The 24,499-nt window shown below is 38.3% G+C and overlaps 1 protein-coding gene across 2 annotated transcripts in view; it reads right to left on the bottom strand.

Annotated features, from left to right (window-relative positions):
- TOM1L1 (target of myb1 like 1 membrane trafficking protein) overlaps positions 1–24,499 on the bottom strand; it is a 48,615-nt gene that overhangs the window by 14,077 nt on the left and 10,039 nt on the right. For both annotated transcript variants that reach the window (XM_039885691.1, XM_039885692.1), the window contains exons 4-10: positions 22,533–22,682; positions 21,826–21,951; positions 20,234–20,338; positions 19,114–19,230; positions 4,912–5,045; positions 925–982; positions 437–554 (exon numbers count right to left, since the gene is read on the bottom strand). In XM_039885691.1, the coding sequence (XP_039741625.1) occupies positions 437–554; positions 925–982; positions 4,912–5,045; positions 19,114–19,230; positions 20,234–20,338; positions 21,826–21,951; positions 22,533–22,682 (808 nt within the window). The remainder of the gene's footprint in view (positions 1–436; positions 555–924; positions 983–4,911; positions 5,046–19,113; positions 19,231–20,233; positions 20,339–21,825; positions 21,952–22,532; positions 22,683–24,499) is intronic.

Genomic DNA, 24,499 nt, shown 5'->3' with positions numbered 1-24,499 from the left:
ACTTCTCAAAAGCCTGTGTTCTCTCCTCTATATTTCATCACCATGTGGATCAGGCCTCATAATGCCTCAATTTCTCTTTCTACATCCAATATTCCTTTAACTGATGCTGTAGTATGGCAGAAAAATGCAAAGATAATAATAGTGTGTGGGTTCAGAGTAGATTTGATCGTGGAGTTGAACAACCTCTCTAAAGGTTTTTCCAAGAGATCCTAAGCCAGTGGGATGAGTTTCAAGGACCTCTTTTCCCAGACACACCCCATTCCTGTGCTGTGTGTGATCCAACTACTTGCCAAGAAGTAATTACATCTCCTGATATAGTTCTCTGATATTCCAACTGACTTCCGTCCTTCTCAGGTTGCATTTAGTCATGAAACCAAGGAGAACTGTTTCACATGAAGCTCTTTTGCTAATCTTAAAGCCCACCGTGCTTATTTACTTAAGTCTGAAAGCTGAGCATTCATGGTGTTGTCTTCTCCCGGTGTGACCCTGTGATTTGGAGGGCTGGGACTTAGGTCAAGAAGATCATAGGATGGGGCAGAAGGTTCACTGGTAGTCTGAAACAAAGCAAACAAAAAACATAATGTAGAAAAACTGTCAGGTAGTTTATCATGGCTTTCTCCTAAGAAACTTTGGAGAAAAGAAGATCCTATTTGGAATCATCTTGAGAGATAATTCTCCACTCAATAGGCAAAACCAGTATAACCACATCTCACCTTCTAAGTGGGTCCCTGCTTAATTAGAAAATCTCCTAATGACTGCTTATTGATAACTTAATAATATCAAGTGATTAAGGCAAATATTCTACATCATGGAAACTACTCCAAATCATTAATGAATGCCTCCTCGTTTTAATAAGCCTAGCTCTTTACTGTACAATTTATACAATGTTCAATGGTTTATCTTAAAACATTTCTGATCACTTACATTGGCATCTTCCCTCTGGTTATTTTCCTCCAAAATCCTTTGCTGGTTTCTAGTAAACCTGTTTAAATGAGAAAAATGTAAGAATTTAAATGAAAATGCTACAATATTTAACAAATTATTAATAAACAAATATTTAGGAGCAAAGACAATCAGCCTCGTTCCTACTCAATTCTCGATAAAGTACTTTAATAATTTTTTTCCAGTTTATAGAGGTAAAAATGCCTTTAGAAATAACTGCAAGAAAATAGAATAGTATTAAAAGTATTAATAATCGTTTCCATTGCCTAGAAACAGTCCCTTAACATTATGATGTATGTCTTTCTTGTATATTTTTCTATAAGTTAATCTATTTTAAACTGAGTTGAAATTATATGTTATATAATTCTGTATCCTAATTCAATTATTTTACAAACATTTTTCTAGTTATTCAGAAATACTATTTTTAGTGGTTGCCTATTTTACCTTATAAGTGCATTATACATTTAACTATTCTTATTATTCCCAAATATTTCTAATTTTGCCATTATAATTTTCCATAAAAATTCAAAAACATTTAATGTATTTTCACTGTTTATCTTCATTTTTATAAGATATTTAATGCCAACTAAAAATATCGAGCTTTTATAACCTTTTAAAATTTTACACTTCTCATACACTGGGGATAGAGGAGGGACAGTTCAATGAATGAATGAATGAATGAATGAATGGAGTTGAAAGAATAGTGAAGTTAAAGGTAGAAGTTCAAGATTCAAGCATCAGTATTATTACATAGCTGTATAACCACGGATGTGACTTCTTAATCCTTAGTTCTCCGTCTGCTAAAGGAGAATAGTAACATTTGAACCATATACTCAGAAAGTTATTCTCAGGGGCAAGATATCAACAGATAACACAGGTGGATGAATGTGGAAATTCTACGCAAACTAAGAGCTTCTTTAGAAACATATAGTATTACTACTATGACACACTGACTCCATGAACCTGAACACTAAAGTCTAAAAGTTTACAGTCGATTTAAACACGTACTTGAGATTAAGGATTTTTCCCTTTCTAAAACATGTTTCTTTCTTATGGCATTGGCTTCTCGTATGCTAGTTAGTTATATGCTGGGTATGAACAACCTTCACAGGTCAAGCCTTGAGTAACAAATTTCTATTTCCTTATTTGTACAACTATTTCCCGGATATAATAAGTGGAGCTTTTGGGGGATATTAGAACAGAGTGAATGTATCTTGCATGTGGAATAGATGTGAATCTTTGGGAAACAGGACAGTTTAACTTAACAATGAATATGTTAGATGACGAATGGAGTGAAGGTTGCTAGTGAACTGACTTTAATAGGAAGATTATGCTGGACTCCCCAAATGAGCGTAATGTAATCACAAAGGTCTTTAAATGTGAAACAGGGAGGCAGAAGAGGAAGTGATGCCCTTAAGGGTGTCTGAAAACGCCACTTTAGGAGAATGTGAAGACTCGACCAGACAATGTTGGCTTTGAAGATGGATGAAAAGGGTCATGAGTCAAGGACAGTGGGCGGCCTCTAGAAGCTGCAAAAGTTAAGGAAATGGATTCTCCTCCAGAGCCTCCAAAAAGAAACGTAGCCCTGCCAACACACCTTGATGATAGTCCGATGAGACCCATTTCAGACTCTTATAGAAATGTAAGATACTAAGTTTATGTCGTTTTAAGCCACTAAGTTTGTGGTAATTTGTTACAGCAGCTATAGGAAACTAATATGCCAGATTAGTATCTTTTGTAGTCGCAAGAATTTTCTCTCTGAATCTCACAACTGACTGCAGTGGCTTTTGGCACACGTGGTTCAGTGTTGAATCAGAATGAGCCATTCACAGAAGTAATCCAATCTCCTGATAGCAACACCAAATAAACACACATCCCCCTTCGGAGGAAGGTTTTTGCCATTAGTTTTATGGTTTGCAACAGAATTTTCCAAAATGAAAACCAGAAGGCAGCACTCTACCAAAAACCATGTGGTTTTCCTTAGATATTTTCCGCTTACAAAGGATTACACCACAGAAGGCAAAGGGTGAGGGCTGTGAGTTTGTTCAGTACTGTGAACACTCACATCCTGAGTGGAAGCCCTGTCATCACTCCACATGATGGCTGTTGTCACTGAAAGGCAGTAAATATGAGATAGTGAATGAAAGAGCTGACTTCATAGCTATTGGTTTTACTTCACTGATTCTCTTGGCTCATTTGTGATCAGTGGGGGAAAAAATTCTAGTCAATAAATTAAAAGGCTCAGTGGGATGTTAATGAGTAGGAGGAAGACAAGAAATTAATATTTAATGAGTGTCAGTGTATTAGCACTCCCCTGGGAGCTGTTACATACGTGATCTCACTTAATTTTCAAAATGAAAACAAAAGAAGAAAATCCTCCAAACAGGTAGTACTTTCCTCTTTCACAAACAGGAAAAAAAAAAACCCTAATTCTTAGAAAAGTTAAGTAACTTGTCCGAGATCATCAGCAAGATTTGATCTAGGACTGTTCTATGTCATGGTATCATTCTTCATCGGCTGGTTAGAAACACAGCCACTGTGCAACTACAAATGCCCGGTGATTCTCAACAGAAACGATGCCCCAAAGGTGTCTCAGAATGCCACTTTTAGGAGGAACAAGCTAGCATTTAGTGAGCAGGGACAGGGAACAGTGCCCTACCCAAAATGCCAATTCCACTCCTACGGGAAACAAGAATCTAGTAAAATGTGGGGATCTCAGAGGTTGCGGAATTTCTATGGTAAGAAGACCCAGGGATAAGTTTGGAAAGAGATCAGGAGACATGTCTGGAGCTTTGTATCCAGACTGAGGAAAAAGCCTCCTGACAATCTGAGTATGCTGCAGCTCTTTGGAGCTAGGTTCTGGGAGAACGCTCCTCCCCAGGTCTATTGTACTTTCCCATAGCTTCGTAAACCATACCTGCTTTTGCTCTGCTCCTTGTTTAGTCAACTCCACTCATTCCGTAGTTCTCAGCTTAAATGGAACTTCCTCAGAGAAGCTTCCTTCGCCCAACCTGGATTAGGTCTTGCTGTGATTCTCACCAAATAGGCCTCCTGTACTTTTGTTTCACTGCATTTATTTCAATTTCCAAGTGTGTATGTTTATAATTTAAGGTGCTTGCTGACTATGGGCTCGACTATTAAAATAGATTATAAGACTACTAATTTGATGGATGAATGAGTTAAAAACAACTAATCAGTAAACTGTGAGAGAAACGTGGACCATTATGTAGCTATTAAAAACGGTTTCCTAAAAGCATTTAAAAACACAGGATAGACAAATGGTTGTTACGCAGTAAATAAAATTGAGGGAGAAACAAAAGTATGTTCTTTATATGAAGAGAGCTATAAAAACTTTAGAAAAACTAAAGTATTAGTGACTAAGTTATGAGTATTTAAAATATTTCTCTTTATATTTTTCCGAATGAAAATTAAAATAAATAAATAAATAAATATATATATATATATATATATATATATATATATATATTCACATACAAAATTTCTTCACTGGCCACTCTGGTTTTTCATAGACTATTTTCTCAATATAAAATATTCTCCCCTCTTCTCTTTCCATAATTTTCTCCATCTCAAACTTAGAGTACACCTCACTTTCCCCGAGATTCTTTGTTTATACCATTCGTCTATTTATGAGCTTATGATGTGCTCAGTGCGGACAATATTAAGTGAATAAAATCCCGGTCCCGCTCACAGGTTCCACAGCCTGAGAATGCCCAAGAATGCTCCTAGCACTGCTAGCACTGCTCAGGTATCCTCCCATTTTTGCAAGCCATATCTCAAGCTCGCAGAAGGCCAGGACCATGATCCGCTATCTCGGGAGGAAAGTGACCCAGTTCCAAACTTGTTCTTGATATGAGTTTTCACCTTGCAGGCACTGTGATAAGAATGCTGAGTAACTGGTGGTGAAACTAGAATCAGAGGAGGGCCGGAGAGGGTGCACCGTCTGCTCACCTCTCATATCCAAGGATGGCATTATTCAAATCCTCATTCACTTGAATTAGCTCAACAGTTACATCTTCATTCTCCACCACGATGAGCAGCTCCATGATCCTCTCTTGCATCTCCCGACCTGTCTTATAAAGTTTCTGTTGAAGAAAGGAGAGAGATTTCTTCTTCCGTGCCGGGAATGTTCCATAAAGACCACTGATTCACAAGTGTGCATAACCCTTTTATTACCCCCACAGTGAGTCACCTATGGGAGATTACCAAAGTATTTAACTACGGACAGCTCATCCTTCCTAACAAGAGGTGATGAATTATAAATGATTATATTTTCCTCTAAAAATCAAAGTAGGTGTCATAAAAACAAACTGGTGCACTGCATGTAACATTGGACTAGAAATGAGACCCAGAGCATGGGGATTCCAGGTGGACTGCTTATTAGCTGGGCTGTTAGGGGAAAAATATCACTTGTTTTTTATATCTCAATTTTCTCATTTGATAAATGAAAATTATACTACATCTGTTTCAAGGGTTGACATTAAAATCAAATGAGATGTGCATAATGAGGAACTCTATAGCTATAAAGTACTACAAAAAACATAAAATGCTCTTGTCATTATTGGCAGTAGTGGAAGGAAAAAGTGTTCGAATACATTTACAGCGGCATGATTTTCCTATTATGTCTTACTTAAATAAACACGTAAAATACAGCTACAGCATCACATGCCAAGATAAACTGAACCAGAATTTAAAAACTAGTCACAGATAATATCCTTATTGAGATGACCTAGAATCGCTGCTGTAAGCCATGGCTCTCCTCCCTAAACCAGTTGTTTTCCATTAGCATCAGAGGCACCCACAGCAGACTTACTGATTCATAATCTCTGGGACTGAGGGTCTGGAATCTACATTTTTTTAACAGGCATCCCAAGTGTCTCTTCATATACAATAATGTTTGAAAATTGCTGCCTTACAACTTACTTCCTCCTAGGCAAACTTCCAAACAAGCCTGAGGAGCATAAAACTGACAGTAATATTTCTTCAAACCAACCCTGACTAGAATTTGTCCATGTAATAGTATATTAACATCCGGCAAAAACACAGGGACGTTTCCCCTTTTGAAATGAAAACAGTAGAACTTGCTAAATCATCACAGTTACATTATTTTTTTTTTCCCCTCAAGAAAGAAAGCCCTGCTACAAACCTTATACTTCACAGAAGCACACAGAATCTCAATCTCTTACAAGGCTCCTGACAGGAAATCTCTAAATAAACAGAGCAAACTATTACCAGCTGGCATTTAGACTGAGAGGTAAAAGCCACTAACCCTCCACAAAATCATGAAAAAAAAATATGTAGAAGACAAAAGGAAATGAAAAAGGGAAAAATATGAGACAGATAGATAATAGACTCTTGGGTTTTATACCTGTTAACGTGCAACCAGAAAAACTGTCCTATTTGCTAATAAGTTGGATGCTAACAGCAGCGCTAAGCAATTTTTTTCTTAAATGTCCAGATATTAAAATATTTTCTGCTTTGTGGACCATATTTTCTGTCATAACAACTCTGCATTACAACATGAGAGCGACCATAGACTATGTGCAAACGAATGAGTGCAGCCATATCCATCTATAAAACAAGGATAACAAGTACCTTATAGGGTTGTTATAAGAATAGGAAATGGTATAGCTGAAACTCCACAGTGTATGGCATACACTGAGTAGTCAAATGCATTATGGTTGTGAATGGAAGTATCACTAGACGCTTAACTAGATAACTAATACCATCCTGTAATATTCACGCCACCAGCCAGGATTCAACATTATACAAAGGAAAGAACTCAAAACAGCATTTAATACAATCCCATGATGAAGGAGAACTCTTCCTTTGTTCTTGCATTTGTAAGTGTACAGGAATCATTCTTCTTACTCAATGGCAGCCTCGCTAGAGCAATGTCAAGATCAAGGGAAAACAAGGGCTGTTAGATGCCTGTGACAGAAATGTAGATATTAACTTGAAATGAATTTGCAAAGAACATCAATAGCCCCAGGTCACATGAAGACCCACCCTTTGCCCTCTCTGAGACAGATGGAATGGAAACATGAAAGGAGCACTGCATCTCTCTGCAGGTTTGCAAACCATAATTTGAAAAACCTCTTCAAAAGCCAGCCCACTCTGATCTTTGCGATTGATGTCTGCCTCAGAGGAGGGCCAAGCCACCTGGAGACAGCATAGCTCAAGCACCAGGAACCGAAAGGATGGGTCAGAAGATCCCCACCCGCCTGTGGATGTGGGAAGCCAGGGGGAGTGAGAGAAAAACAGAGAAACAGCTGCTGGTGCATATGTCCGTCACTGAGCCCCCTGGAATTGCCTCCATTACACCCTATCAAAGGGAAGGTAGGCTTCTAAGTTAAAACGAATTTAACAAACAATTGAAAAGTCTTTGGAGCAAAACAAAAAGTAGCTGTTAAGAGCTTCCTCTTCTGGTATCCAGGTGGCTCTGACTCCTCCAGGACACTCAGGAATTAAGGAAGGAGGTCTCTCTGCATTTCAACTCCAACTGTAATTGTTCCACACTCACCAACACAGGGAGACTCAATAAAAAGTACCTGAACATCTCCCTTGGAAAAGTAAAATTGGAAAAGTAAAAATGGGAAGAAATGTGTATACTAAAAGCCTGCTCTGGAAATAATATCTGCATGGCAATACTCCTATTATCAGCCCATAACATATTTCCTCTCTCTCAGCACTCCCCACCCAGGCAGAAAGAGTCCCAGAGAATGTCTCTATCTGCTCAAAATAAAAACTAACCCCTCATCCTAAAACCAAACATTTCTCAGTTTAACTTGCTCAGTTTCTTTTTCCTTGTACAGGGCTTAGTTGAGCGAATGACAAATTAATTGTCAAGATAATAATACTCAAGAAATCATTAACTCATTAGAACCCTTCCAGCTTTGTTCCAACTAAATACTGTCAGCCTTTGGTTTACTAAAAGCCTTTGTCTTCAGTAACTCCTTAGCCCTTCTTTTGTCTTAAATCATGAATTCAACAAAGAGCATTAATCTATGCAAGACACATCTCATGAATTCAGTCAGTATACTCGCAATATGCATAGTTGTGTGGGTTTAGAAGTATAGGACTTGGTTACTGTCCTCAAGTTGCTTCCAATCTAGAGAGAACTCATACCCATATCAGCTGTCTATACGAAAAAAAATTAATCTTAGGTTCGACATGAGAAGCAAGTTGGTATAATGGAGAGAACAAAGTTCTCACTCCAGCTCCATCTCCTGCTATTATGTGGGCACATCGACCCCTTTCTGAACATGCAGCCTTATCTGTAAAGGAAGACAGATGGTCTCAATGACATTGAAAGTTTCTTCCACTCTTAATACCTATAAGCTTCTGAAGGGTAAAGATGATAAGAATGGTCAGGGGAAGATGACTTTGTATTTTACTCTCAGTTTTTTTTTTTTTTCTGAACTGGTTACAAATTATTCTCACAGGATTGAATATTACAGTAATATGATTTTATATTTCTCTAGTAAGTCAGAGTAAGGCTTTCTCTAGTCCTACTTTTAAAATTGGAGCTCACTTTAATCTGCAGAAGACTAAAACATTCTCTTGTTTTCCTTCTGGGCTAGGCAAAAACAAAATAAAACTAAAATGGGAGTACAAGGGAAAGTCAGTTACTCAAGGTTAGAGTAAGGTGGTCCAAAACCAAGTACGTAAGGCTAAGAAATCGAATACAAGAGCACGTACGGCAACATTTCATTCCTGTAACCAAAACCGACACTACTCTCTTAACTCATCACAACAGTCATTAGACTGGAGGCAGCCTCAGAATCTTTGTGCACCGCTCCAGCAAATTAAAAGAAATCCATTCTCTCCCACCAACCCCAATGAAATTTATAGTCCACAAGAAACGTAGTGGTGAGGAAAGGTGTTTTATCTGCAAATAGTTTGACTGCCTAATTGTCTAACAAAGAGCTGGAGCCCCGTTATTTAGCAGAGCTTTGGGATCTAACTGGCATGGATTAGAGAACACGCTGGGGATTCCGTGTACACAGGAGCTCAGATGGAAGAAAACGAGACAGGGAACAGGTTCTAAACAGAATAGCATCTAGAAAGTAAGCAGCAACAGACAAAACAGGAGTCAATTCCAAGTTTAGAGGCTGGTGTTAATGTTAACAAATTGCATAATAAGACAATGATCATTGGTATCGACCGTATAAGAAGAGCCAAGGAACTTTTGAATGAAGACTTTCTTTATGTGAACACCTTTCTTTTTCACCCCAGATTCACTGTCCACACTCTCTGCCCTGCTCTGTGCCTTGAAGGCTGGCCTGTAGGGAACACTTCCTCAAGTCTCCTGCCTTCTCTCTTCTGATTGGGCTCAGCCAACTGGACAGATTGGCAGGAAATGGGAGGAAGGAGGACTGAGGTCTGGATATTTATTCCTTTCATTCCTTCCACCAAAGGCACCACTACTTGCAAGGCTGCCTTCTCCACATGATTCTTTGCTTCGGGTTCTGGCAAAAGTTCCCTCTTGCCTATTTATGCCTAGAGATATTAGTTGAGAGTCCAGGGTAGTGAACGAGCTCCTGTGGTTTCTCTGAATCCTGTGATATCTCACTAAATAAATAGTACCTTGATTAAACTCTTCAAATTACCCAAATTGAGCAGGCTATCTGTTTAAATGATAAACTCTGCAAGACATGAAAACAGAGTCATTAAAATAGTAAGATACCAACACAGGAATAGACAAACAGATCAAACAGAGAACAGCCTCTGGAAAGACATCCTTGTATTAGAATATAGAATGTATTCTAATTAGTAGAGACAGTACAAATTGTTAGTAAATGTCATTTGGGCAACTAGCCATCTAATTGAAAAGAATAAATGAAGGTAAAGTCTCTAATTCAGACCAAGGATAAAGATTTTAATTTTAAACCACATACGATCTAGGTAAAATCTATTAATTTATTAAAGATATTTTTATGGAGTTATTACATCATGCCAGGCACTGCTCCAGGACCAGAATCTGAGCAGTAAATAAGGCATGCTTTGTGAAGCTTCCATGCTAGTGAGCAAAGGCAGCTGAACAAAATTACAAGGAAAGTGTCAGAGGACTAGGTGGAGGAATGAAATGGGGATGGAGCAGGAAAGTGGCTGACTTTAGGGTGGGGCATCAGAAGACTTCTCAATGGAAGTGACATACTGAAATCGGATTAACGAGAAAAAGCTGGCCATTAGAAGACAGGCATGAGAATCAAGGATGAAACAGCTCTCTAGCAAGAATGAGCTCAGTGTGTCCGAGGAACAGGAGGGTGGTCGGTGTGGCCAGACGGAGAAGAGCATGTACTATGGAAGGAGAGGTAGGCAGCAATGGCTCTGTGACCAGAGCAAGGAGGTTGGGCTCCATTCCAAGTGTAATGGGAAGCCACTTCAAGCAAGGACCTTCTTTCCATTTTAAAATGCTATATAGAGATATTCAGTATCATTGGTCATTAGGGAAATGTAAATCAAAACTGTAATGAGATGCTGCTTCACATCTACTAGATAGCTATAAAAACAAAACGGAAAAAAACAAGTGCTAGCAAAGAAGTAGAGAAACTGGAACTCTTATGCATTGCTGGAGGGAATGTAAAATGGTGCGGCCACTGAGACAAATAGTTTGACAATCCTCAAAAAGGGAAATAATTACTGTGACCCAGCAATGCTACTCCTAGGTGTATATAGAACTAAACACAGGCATTAAAACAAAATCTTGTACATGAATGTTCACAGCAGCATTACTAACAACAGCCAAAAAGTAGAAACAACCCAAATGTCCCTCAATTAATGAATGGATAAATAAAATGTAGCATATTATACAATGGAATATTATTGGACCATAACAGGAATGGAATTCTGACAGATGCTACAACATGGGGGAACCTAAAAACATCACAGTAAATGAAAGAAGCCAGATACTAAAGCCATATATTGCATGATTCCATTTATATAAAATATCCAGAATAGGTAAATCCATAGAAACAGAAAGCATACAGGTAGTTGCCTGGAACTGGGCAAAGACAGGAAGGAGGAAAGACTGCTTAATGGGTATGAGTTTCCTTTTGGGGTGATAAAAATGTTTTGGAACTAAACAGAGGAAATGGTTACACTGTGAATGCACTAAATGCCACTGAATTGTATGCTTTAAGTTGTATACTTTAAAATGATTGATTTATGTTATGTGAATTCGACCTCAATTAAAAAAAAACAAAAACGTAGTTTTTGGTTTCTAGCAAAAGACTATACTCAATTCCTGAAAACCTTCTTGATAACAAAATACCTAAAAACATTGGATATGATGTGAAAATATTTTAACATGCATGCCTAAACTTCTAAGAAAGTATGAGAAATCTTCAAAGGCTGAAAAATCAAATAGGATCCAAAGATATAAAAAACAATAAAGACATAAGGGCTCTAAAGGCACCCATCTGTCAATCTCTAATAACCTTGAAAGGCAGGAGACAAAGCCTGGTGCCTGGACAAGACGAGATGGATCAAAGATCTCATATGCAGCGTGGACACCTAAATGGCTACTCCCTTATATGTGAAATAAGAAATACATATGTCACTGCTCCCAGTTCATGACACAGAGCTCCTAAAACCCTGGGTGATAGGAGCATATTTTGCTCTAATGAAACAACTCTTGGTGGGCTCCTGGATGGCTTCAGACTAGGAGCCAGTCAACAGAAAGACCAAACCACAATAAAAAGCTTGGAACTCTCAGCCCTACCCTCCGTCCTCTGGGAACGGGAGAGAGGCTGGAGATTAACAACAATTAACAACAACTGACCATGCATGCATGATGAAGCTTCTGTGGGAGTGGAAGAAACTTTCCTTTACCCTTCCCCTAAGGTTCTTTCAGCTGATCTAATAATTAAATCTGCATGAGGCAGATTAATGAGAGAAAATACCCAAATTTAATTACATATGTACAAATAGGAACTCCACATACATGAGAGTCAGGGACAGAAGTTTAAAAAATGAGGTATATGTGGCATTCTGAGCTAAGGATAGAGTAAGGTAAGGTGCCTCAGGGATTCAAAGGGGAGGAAGATCATTGCAGGATAAGAGAAACAGAGGTTCAGTAATTAGATGTTTGCCCCACCCTCTAGATAGGTCATAAAAAGTTATTTCTAGTGATAGTTCATTATGGCAAGGCCCCTAATTTAAATTATTTAAAGGCGAGGTAAAAGTATCTCCTGAGCCTACTAGGTCTACTATTTGCCTTTAGCTCAAACTAATGCACATGCCAAAGTGGCACATTTTGGGGAGGTCCGTTCTGAACCTGTACGCCTCTATAAAAACGCATAAACTACAGGGTTCGGACAGCTTCTGGGTTGGCGACCACATCTAAGTGCTAGGAGGGTGATGCACCCCAACTCCACGGAGATAGAACCTCAGAACCCTCTGGACTTCTTCATCTACCTATTCATTTTCATCTCTTGTACTATTCTTTTTAACAAACCAGTTCTGTAAGTCATTTTAGCAAATTATCAAACCCCAAGAGGTCTTGGGAGCCCCTGGTTTATAGCTGGTTGGCAAGAAGTATGGGAGACTTGGACTTGCAATGAGCATCGGAAGTGGAAGCTGTCTTGTGGGATTGAGCCCTTACCCTGTGGGATCTGGTGCTAACTCCAGGCAGACAGTTTCAGAATTGAGTTGCATTGTAGGATGCCCAGCGGACAGGAGAATATGGTGAGTGTGGGAAAAATACCCACACATTTGATGTCAGAAGTGTTGGTCTGGATAGTAAAAAAAAAAAAAAGCCACTTTCACTATATAAATAGAGAAAGGAAAAAAAAAAAAAACACTTCGGTCCTATAAAGGAAAATGGTGTCTCAGCTTTCAGGAAGAGAAGAAACATAAGTATTTTTCCTGAGAATCCTAACAGCCTTATTCCATCATCATCGCTAGGAATGAAACTCCCTTCTTGCCTTCCAAGGTGAAAAATCCTCATGAGTGCTAACTAGTCCTTTCTCTTCTGACTGCAGAGGTTCCAGTTTCTCTTGGAAACCACCAGTAACTGGATCACAGTCTTTTTCCTCTGGCATTAACAGTGTGAAAGAAAAATGAGCTATGCGATAAACCTGACAAGCTCAAGGGGGCCACATGGCAGGCCTGACAAGCTCAGTGACCGAAAGTAACCATACAGGATAGTCTGGTCATAAATTCCTACCTGGGCAGGCCAGGGCGGGTTGTCACATCATAGGTCTGTAGCTTCCTTAGCAAAGGTCATTCTGTAGCTTCCTTAGCAAAGGTCAATCTTACTTTACCTTAAGTGAACCCTGTCTGTCGTTCTTATATATCTAGGATAACATAGCTTTAAAATGTAACCGTAATTTTCTTTTCTAGAGCCCTCTAAGGCACAACTGCAGGCACCAGAGCACAAAACCATCAGAGCAAGAGACCACAGAATCCTTCACTGTTATCTTGTTCCCACATACCTCTATGTTGTAAATGTTAATTATTAACTATCCTCTACCCACTAATGTAAAAGTATTTGTTTCTCCATTTTGCTTTTGAGCTAATCCCAGAGATGCCTCCACTTTGCTTTCTCCTATCTCTCTAATCTACCAGCAATCTATTCCGCTCTTTTCTTAACATGTTCAACTCTGATTCTAAAAGCATAAAAGGAGCTGGAAAACTGCCATCCTCCAGAGCATTTTCTCAATCTGTTGAGATTTTGCTTCTGGGCATGTACTCAAAATTCTGGCTCAAATAAACTCTTACAAAACTTTTCTATAAGCTGGACATTCTTTGGTCAACAATGGTGACACTAAAAGTTCCCTATTCCTGAAGTTAGCTGCTGGGACAGCAGAGGATGGATACAGTTGTTTTCATCTCCGAGACCCGTCCAATCTTATTTCGACTTTGAGGTTTGTAGAGGCTTCTTCTGGAGAAAGTCGCTTTGAAAGGGTCTCTTTGGCCAAAATGAGGTTGCCAGTTCCTTGGCCGGTCTGGTCCCACCCTATATTATCAGACACTGAATATTCTCACTGTTCTGGTCTCTTGATGGTCTGTCTAGGCTCTCCTGTAATCTGGGAGAGTATATTCTTATTTTCATATTTCTTCTGTCATTTCAATAGGATTTGGGGAATAAAGAGATAAGTTTATTATTTTAGTGAGCTAAAAAACTAACTGTGGTTATCAGCTGGTTTTGGGAAAAGAATAGATTTCCATGTCACAATTTGCAGAGTTGATTTCAGATACTTCACCACTTCTTTATAGATGCATTCCTCCCCTCAGAATATGCTTTTGGGATGCCCAATGCCAATGGCTCTCAGTGCCTCCCACCTTGATGCCCCCCTAGGCTCATGCCAAAGCCTTCAAAAGCCCTTTTGGTTATATGGGGGAGGCCAGGCAGAATGCTAGCATTACCTGAGGCTTCTAACACCATTGATCTAAATAGTTCAGACAGATGTGAGAAAAGTCCTGAATATGTACCAAAGAATTCCTTTGTTTCCCCATACTCTATCTTTGCTAATTTATTTTTAATATCCTTGTACCAGAGGCTCCTTGACCTCTTGCCATGGAGGATTTCATTAATTATTTTAGACTGACCGTAGTGAGATATGATATTGTGATATTACAAGAAATATAGATTTGCTCTTCAACCCCAGTATCTAGCACAGAAATTCTAAAACCCTTGGAATTTCCTGAGTAGTAGAGGTGAGAGGAGCATCTCTTGTTAGTCATAATAAGCTCCTTTCAACCCTACCAGAGTTTATGCTAATACGGTAACTCCTGGAAGAGGGGGTATTGCTGCCAAAAAGACCAATCTTGTGATTAGAAGGTTGGACCTTTCAGTCCCATCCCTGACCTCCAGGGAGGGGAGAAGTGCTGGAGACTGTGTTAACCACCACTGATCAAGGATCAAATCAATCCTACCTACATAATGAATCTCCATGAAAACCCTACCTAAAGGGGTTCTGAGAGCTTCTGGGTCGGTGAACACATCTAGGTGCCAGGAGGGTGGTGAACCCCAATTCCATGAGGTCAGAAGCTCCTGACCCTTCCAGACCTCACCCTATGTACCCTTTCATCTGGCTGTTCATCTGTATCCATTATAATAAACCAGTAATAGTAGGTAAAGCATTTTTCTGGATTCTGTGAGCCGTTCTAGCAAATTACGGGGCCTGAGAAGGGGGTTATGGAAATCCCTGATGTGTAGCCAAATCAGACAGAAGAGTGAGTAACCAGGGGACCCAGTACTTGTGATTGGTGTCTGAGGTAGGGGATAATCTTGTGGGACTGAGCCCTTAACCTGTAGGGTCTGTGCTAACTGGATAATTATAGTCAGAACTGTTTAATGTGAGGGAGAAAAACCTTACTTACAAGGTGTCAGAAGTGTTGTGAGTAGAGAAATAGTTTTCTTTAATGAGGTTATTTAGATTACAAAAAAAAAAAAATTCAAATACATATCAAAAGAATTTAAGACTAGCACTTCTCACACCAGGTTTCTATATGCTTTTAACAAAAAGCACAAGAAAAAGTTATACATACATTAGGCTCTGTAAACAAGCTGATCCTAAGCCAGAACCCATTTAGTCTGAATTGCCCAGGAGTAGTATTCTAATGTTGATTTATAACCCAAGTCTCTTTACTATTCAAGGCAACACACAGCCCTAAGCTCTGGCATCAAAACAGCCACCAACAAATTAGCATTAAACTTGCAAAATTCAAACCAATATCTACACCCAGAGACTCTGACACAATAAGGCATTGCACTGTACTCCAGGATTACATAAAATATAAACCTGAATTCATGTATTTAAATGGAATATGGCCATTTTTCAAAAATATCTGCCACGTATTTTTATTTTAATATTTAATTTTACATTTAGTTTAACACTCTCGTTAGCATCATGAGTCACAAAGTTTGTATCTGTAAAAGCCTTCAATTGTGGATTTTTAAAATACAATCCTACATAGCAACTCTAATAATTAATTTTAACCTCCTATATAAAAAGGATGTTATGGTATTTTTGTTTATTAAGGATTATCTTAACTCTTCATTTTATACATAAAGAAATTAAGTCCAATGACAGTAAATGACTTACCTGAGGCCAAGAACTCCAAGAATCCTTAGCAAAATGATATACTGTTCCTAAGTAAAGTATTCTAAAAATAATATATTTAATGCCACTGATGTGAAATATTGGTTTCTCTCAAGGTATGTTATTCTGATGTTCTGTAGGATATTAATAGATACTCAGCAAATGGGGATTCTTTGGTCAAGTAGTTTGTAAGTGTTGAATTAAATGCAGACTCATAGAACCTCTACTATACTAATGGGTTTTATGAACCTCCAAGAGAAATACAGTAGGCAATTTGTTTTGTAAACTTATTTAACCAGAGATGTCATTTCCCCCATAGAATGTAGCAGTACATGAATAGGAAATGCTGTCTTAAACTGTTTCCTAGAGATTCTTCTTGTTTCCCCAGAAATAATCATCTCATAGTGTCACCAGAGGAATCTTTCTAAAATTTTATCTGGTTATGCAGTTCTTCGCTTATATCTCTTTAATAGTGAGTGCCCTTCTGCCATCTGGGACAAGCCCATGCTGGCATGGTATATAAGGTCCTCAATAATCTGTACAGACCAGATCTTATCACTCTTCACCTGGAACTTTATGATTCTAAGCTGTACTTGTAAATTCTCTTCTCATCCCTACGTACCTGAGAGATGCCGCAAACTCAAATCCATTAATAGCGGCTGAGGGGTGTCAAGGAGTTCCTTAAGAGGTATGTCTGACTCTTAGAGGTCTCGGGAGGTAGGCTTGCAGACATATAGCTTGATAAATGACCTTGCTCTCTTTTTTAAAAAAACAACCCTTTAAAAATGTAAAAATTTTTTCTGAGTTTATAACGCTGAAACAGACAAAGGCCTTCATGTGGCCCCACTGGCCAGTTTGCTGACTCCTGGATTACAAGAAAGCACAATTTAGGACATTCGAGAATGCCCATAATGAGTATTGTCTCATAGCAGGGAAAGAAAATGAAGGATGCGCCATACCTAGAGACTGTGGAAGCCAGAACAAGATGGCACAGGCGGCAGCTAGCAGACAGTTTGGTTGACGTACGGCAGTGAAACAACCAGGCAAGACAACCACTGCTCACAACTGTCTCCCCATTTGAGACCTGATAGCTCCTGAGTTAAGAGAATCTGTTTCTAGGTGGGAACACTGCCTGAACAAAGACATAGAATATTATTTCCAATTGCAGGTAGCATCCAGGAAAAGCAGGAAGCATACAACTCAGAAGACCCGCTACCAATATATCCTACTCAGCATCACCCCATATCAGTTCCGCATACTCTGAAAACGACAGGAAGCACAAGCTGCAAAACTGTGTCTTCCCCTTGGCTTGAATGAGCTGAGTCATAGAGAATGCAGACCAGATGATAAGAAATCTCACGCAAAAAATGAGCTCACAATTAGCAATCCAGCTAGATATCTGAGGAATGCAAATGAAAGAGGTGATAAGAATTTGCACCCAAGGAAAAAGAATCCATAGAGAAAATGAAAAAACAACTTTAAAAATAATTAGAAATACAAAAGGGGGAAACACATTCATGAGGAAAAAAGGAACTATTATAAAAATCCAAATAGAATTTTAAAATTAAAAAAAATAATGTTGAAATAAAACATCCACTAGAAGGGCTAAATAGAAAATCTGATGTGCAAATTTCAGAGAAATAATACATGGAGATACTTAGATCTACAGTACAAAAGAATGAAGATATGAAAAGTATAAAAAGATGTTAAAGGATAAGAAAAATATATAACTAAGTTTTGTCATCTAATAAAAGTTCCATAAGAAAAGAATAGGAAGGTCATACAAAAGAAATATTTGAAGAGCTGACAAATCCTCAGAATTAAAATATAAATAACTTAGCAAGGCAAAAAGGCCTGTCAGGTACTTCCCTAAGAATTAAGGGAAATTATACATATGTACATATATACACACATATCCCCAGACACAGTGTAGTGAAATTTCAGAAATGTTATGGTAAAGAGAAATCACAAATATAACCAGGAAAAAAAAGATAAAACAAAGGTGCAAGAATCAGTAATATACTTATCAGCATCACTGGATGCAAGAGAACAATGGAGCAGTATCTTCGAAGGACTTAAGAAATTTTGCATCTAGAATTATGTTATCTAGCCAAAATACTGGCACTTAACAAGGCATCGAAAAGACATTTTTGGACAAGCAAACACTCGAAGTTTATCACTACTAATGGTTCAAGGAGATAGTGGTAATATATAAGAAGTGATATTGAGTGTTTCCCAAATAAGCAATGGTGATGAAAAATGTCATTTACTAACAATCTGAGAAGTTAAAGGAAAGATAACACCAGCATGGGAAATGAAGTGGAAATCTGAGAAAAGTAAAAAATATAATAAGGTTCTTAACCTACTTGAGAAGATTTAGAAACGGATTTTTCCCCTTAACTGCTTCTAAAATTAATGTTAAAATGTATGTTAAAATTTAAAATGGATAATTAGAACGAAAAATTAGAGGGCAAAAATAAAGTGCATGAATGTACAGACATAAGAAAAAAGTGTGGGAGGGCCTAGCTCCAGTAATAATGAACTACTCGTGGCTTTCCACACCTGCTAATACTGTCCACTTTTTCCAGCAGCCTGAGAACTGCCTTCATTGAAACCTTTCCAAAAATTCCCACCTTTCCCACTGTATGATAAACATATTTCAATCACAGCATCTATGACACTTCATTAAACTGTTGACAAAAACAATCTTGACTCAACATAAGTTCCCTGAGAACCAGGAGAGCCTCTTCATTTTTATATCCTTTCCCCCACTGTAGTTATTCAACATTTGTTGAATGGATGGATATAAAGGCAACTTTTACACATTTAAAACAATTAGAGACTAATAAGAGACTGTATGTGTCAAAGCCTATAAATGATTAAATGATGGTAAATTATTTGTTGCAAGAGGGCAAGAGGCACGTCTGTAGCATTTCAGAAAAAGTCATCCTGCATCTTTTTAAGTTTAGAAATCAACTCGACGATGCAGGAGGATACATTAGGCAATGTTAAGGTGTCTTCCACGTCCAAGGCTCTAAGTTTAGATAGAGAATAAATTTAAGAGACACTTTGACTGATTGTCCCTGAAATCCTACTCCACCTGCAGAAGCTCTATGTCTTCATGGTTTTCAGATCCAGGAATATTCTCCATCAATATGTTAGACATCACTCTCACATTCATCTTCACCATATCTAACTCACTGAGCAATTTTCCAATCTGTAGAGAACAACACAGTCACCAGTCAGTGTGTGTCACACAAAGAATGGCTACCTTCTTTCCTTCTCTCAAGGAACATTTACTGAAAGAGGAAATCTTTTGTAAAATTTGATATTTTCAAATTTAATATTTTAAATTAATATATTTATAGATTTTATAAATGTATAATATGTCACCAAAAAGGACTTAGCATCTCTTATAATAAATCCAAAAGTATGTTCTAGGAAAGTTAAAAATAAAGGGAAAAAAATCGGATTAGAACCAATATGGAGAAGGGGGAAGGTGACTACACCAGGAACCAGGATGAACTGGAAAATGTTGGTCTGGGTTTCTTGGCAACTAACAAGAAAAGGCAAGAAAACAATGAAGGCGTTATTCTTCTCATGGTGTTAGAGAAAGAAGAATCAAGGCAGAATCACTTTTGTTTTCTTACTGGATTAAATTCTGAGAAATTAATCACATGTATGTTTTTATAATGCTGAATAATAATAACACAAATTTCTCAAGGACAGTTCCCTTAGAGCAGGATGAAAATGAACTTCATATAATAATTGCTTACCTGGACCTTTCATAAACAGATATAGACAAACAAGTAAATGTAATTTCAGTTGGCACAATTAATACTAGCAATAAGGCTACCATTTACTGAGGTTTCTGAAATGATATATGGACAATCCTACCAGGAGCAATTGGAATCAGCTAGTTGACACAAGATCCATTCCACAGCCCAGTGTCCACGAAGACACAAAAGCCACTAGCCACGCACAACTGTTAAGGGCTCAGGCTTTAGGGTCAGACAGAATCCATGGAATTAAGTCCATTTAGAACTGAATCCCATAGCATGATCACATAGCATGATCACTAAGCTCCAGTTCTCACCTCTGCAGAATGAGGGTAATAATGTATCTCCACCTCACAACGTGAAGAAGAACAAACGAACTGTATATAAACTGCTGAGAACTTAGAAAAAGTCATCAATAAACACAGTTGTTGCTATTGTTACCTGTTCTGGGACCAATGTAATAGTCGTGCTTCGGGGAACAATTACAGAAGAAAGAGCTGGTGCAGTAGGACCAGATGTTGGTGGTTTCGATGAGATCTGAGCAGTCTATCAATGAGATATGTACACATTATTATTTGAATTAACATACCCACCCCAAGCCTGGTTTTTCCATTCCAATGACTCAATCATTTTCTCTCAACGAAAGTTCAGGTTAGAGGGTGTTAGCCCAGAGTGAATCATCAAGTGTACAACCTACTCAGCATTTTTAGAAGAGTACTAAGCTAGTGGTGTGCCTATAATAAAGTATTCAATAAAAGGTGGCTATTATGATTATTAACTAAGTTAAAATTTAATAAAACACTCTTAGTTTTTACCAAAGGTCTACCAGATAAACTGTTATGTGAATTACTGCTGTCTTCTCTTTGGGTTGTTAAAAACAAATGGTAAATCGATTCGTGTCAAGTCTCTTTTAAGTCACAGCTGGCAAGGCATCTCTCCTTTTCCAGCAATGACATCCCCTCACCCCCGAGTGGGGCTTGAGGCCAGTGCTTCTCGACATTAATGTGTAGAGAAATCCCTTGGAAATCTTGTAAAAATGAGATTCTAATTTACTTCAGGGTTGAATATACCTAACAAGCTCCCAGATTATACCCCACATCATACTTTGAGTATCAAAGTTCTGGGCCACTACACTGTGTCTTGGAAGGAAGAACAAAAGGGGCATGTGAGCAGGCTCATGGGCAGAGAAAAGGTGGAGGCAGAAGGCTAATGGCCTGGAGCAGCATACCAAGTAAAAGGATTAGCCCTTGAGACAAAGCTCCCATAAAGATCTGACTTTTGGTATATACCTGAATTCCTTATTCCACCGAGCAGGACTAACCAATCTATGGAAGGAAAGAACTACTGTTTTTGCAGTACAGAAACAATAGAAAATTAGGGGGTGAATTATAATCAGCCACTCAAAGTGTTATAGTTCAAAACCTTAAAAATTATTTGCAAATGTGGGAATACATGTAAACATCCTCTCCCATGGACACAATATTAATAATAAACAAGTATATTATAAGACTACCCAAGTAAAGATCCTTGTCTAGCAGCAATCCTCTCTTTTGAAAGCTGCCCTCTACTATAGCCAAATGATTTCTATTTGGAGCCCTCATATTCATAGACTTCAGCTGATTTGTGCAGAAATAGGAAACTGACCCAGGTTAGTTTAAGGAGTCTGTTCTCCCAGGATTTTTGACTTGGAATCTGGAAAAGCTAAAGCTAAACCATGAAAATCTGGGAGCTGTTATCCACTAGGTGGAAAAAGCTAGTCTGTAATGAGAGAGAGGAATGAAGGTGACAATCACATGTACACATAGAAGTGGACAATTGATAAGGCATTTGAGTGCCTGGTTCGCTGTGGTTCCGAAGATCCAACTAATGCCAACCTTCTTGTGGCTTGTTTATTCTAAGAGATACTGCAATATCCTTCTAATAATTAATTCATCTTTTTGCTTAAGCTAGAGCTAGAGTTGTCTCTTTCAATTAGAAAAGTCCCATATAATAATACTATCTTATTCTGCATGAGTCAAAGAAAGACCTCCTACCTCTTGTTGCTTTGTTTCAGCCTCTGCATCTGAGGGAGGAAAATGAACACCTTTCTTAAGCAGGTCAAGGTACACTTCTTTCACTTCACTTACATCCACACCTCCTGGGAAACCCTGGGACCAAGTCTGAAAACAGCAGCAAAAACAGAACAGAATTCTTAAACCAGTGACAGAAAATGAGAGACTGATAATTATGTATCTTGCACCGAATGAGAAAGCTACTTTTGAAAGCCAAGGACAAACTGTATATTTTCAGAGACTAGAATAATACAAAATATTTTTAATCATCAGACTCTCATGCCTCAACATTTTAATGAAACCCTGGAATAGATACTATTGCTTTTTGCTGTATTAAATCCAGATTTAATAGACATATTGTAAAATATCATCAGTAGCTCTTTTGCCAAGTAACTTTGAAAGTAGTCAGTTATCTACTCCAGGACACAGCTTTTATATCTGCAATGTACATATTACTCTTTCCTACCTGACATGAATAAAATAGAAACTGAAAGAAAAGTAGGAAAATGACTACAAATTCTTCAGAAAAAGGGTACCATCTAATGCCAAAAAATATTACACAGAAATAAGAGAGTAAAATGCTTTCTGGCTCAATCACAGCTATGTAAAGAATCACTAAACCAATTAGTATATAATTAAATCTCTAATCTTAGAAGTTTACCATCCCATAAGGCATACAACAGACTCACCTTAATGAAATTCAAGATTCTATTCTGAATGTCTAATGGCAAGGTGTATCTGGGATTCAGCAGCTTAACTAGACTATCTTTAATGAATTCCTTCTTCACAATCAGAGATTGGAAACTTGGACCACAGTTCTGCATGCACATGTCAATAAGCTAGAGGGAAAAATTAAACATTAAATTTCCTTGGCAAAACCACCGCCTCCTAAATATAAATACAAATTGCTAAGTAATGGTTTCCACCAGCATCCTAATTAACAACTTAGTGTCTACTAAAACACACAGCAAAATGTTAGGTTCTAGGAATGTGAGGAAGTATAATGCATAATGCAACTGCTTAGAGGATAGACTTCTTGGGGAGTCAGGACACAATTATAACAGCATTAATACTAATACAAGGTAATAAATAGGAAGTGCAAACAAAACACATAGACTATAGACAGGGTATCATTTGTCTCAATTTTTTCCAGAGAAGTTCTGGTACACCCTGTTTTCCTGATAATTCCCCCCTTTCACTGTCAAAAAAAAAATGTCCTGGTCTGTGTGATAAATCCCATAGTCACCCTAAATTATAGACCTTTATAGACAGATGTGATAATTTAGGGCCAAGTAGTCTTAAGACCTTTGGTAAAAACTGGTTCTAAACTGGGTCCTGAAAAATAGTTAAGAAGAGTACAAATGAATATAGAGATATATTCTAGACAGGTAAATGATATTAAAAACATATATACAGGTGACAAGCATATGAGTTGTGAGAAGAATAAATACTTTGGTCTGTAGAAGCTTCTTTATGAGGCAAATTGGGGACCCCAAGGAAGTAGGGTAAAGTCTAGAGGGGCATCATGTAGCATGTAGAGAAATTTGCATGGCCATGAAAGAATCTGGGCATTACACTAAGAAACCACTTAAATGTTCTTAATAGTTTGTCACCATCACACTTCTATCTTGAACTTGAAAGGCTGGTGCCAAGCAATACTCAGGAAAGGTTTTCAAGCAGCACTCTACAGGGAGAATTGGGGCAGGGTGGGGGATGGTAAAAGAACCTGGAATGATGGAGAAATCCAGCCAGGGACCCAATAGTACAAGCCTGATGCAGAGAGGCCTAAGCTAGGATGATGTGGGTGCAAGGAAGGAAAAGCCGTGAGAAGTAAGAACTTTCACCAACTGGCTGTCCAAAGATGATTGAAAGTTAACTGGCTGTCATTCTGCATGAGATTGATGGAAATTTGGAAATGGATGGGGTGGTATGATTGGTCTAGGGTAAAACTAATGGGTTGAAATTTAGATATTTTGAGTTTAAAAGTACTAAGGATCTCTTCTAGGCTATTTAGCTAAGATCAAGTGTAAAAGTACTAGGGACTGAATGTTTGTGTTCCTCTCAAATTCATATGTTAAAGCCCCTAATCTCTAATGTGATGGTATTTGAAGGGTAGGGAGGACTTTAGGAAGTTGTTACATAATAAGAGTAGGATCCTCCTGAATAAGACTAGTGCCCTTATAAAAAGGGACTAAAGAGATGATCCCTCTCTTGGCCACATGAGGATAAAACGAGATAGCCACCTACAAGCCAGAAAGTGGGTCCTCAACAGACAGTGGATCTGCCAGCACCTTGATTTTGGACCTCACAGCCTCCAGAACTATGAATAATAAATATCTGTTGTTTAAGCCACCCAGTGTGTGGTATTTTTGTCACAGCAGCCCAAGATGACTCAGACAAAAAGGATGGTGGGACATTCAGGGAGAGGTGCTTAGCTGAGAGCACCACAGCACAGCTACGGTTCAGGAAAATGTTAGGCCAAAAGCAAGTAATCAAGGCTGGCTGTGATGAGGAGAGAGGAAAAATGGCTGTAATAATGGGGTTCACCTGTTAGACCGGAAGAAAACTCAAAAAAGGCAACAGAATTGCAGCCAACAAAAAAGCATAAAATAAAGAGAACGTAATATTGGTAAAGTCGAAAGAGGGCAGAGTCTCT

The sequence above is a fragment of the Pteropus medius genome, unplaced genomic scaffold (genome assembly GCF_902729225.1).
Source record: "Pteropus medius unplaced genomic scaffold, Ma_sr-lr_union100, whole genome shotgun sequence".
NCBI classification, from domain to species: domain Eukaryota; kingdom Metazoa; phylum Chordata; class Mammalia; order Chiroptera; family Pteropodidae; genus Pteropus; species Pteropus medius.
Note: the sequence above shows the minus strand (reverse complement) of the source record. Positions and strands in the feature narration are given on the sequence as shown.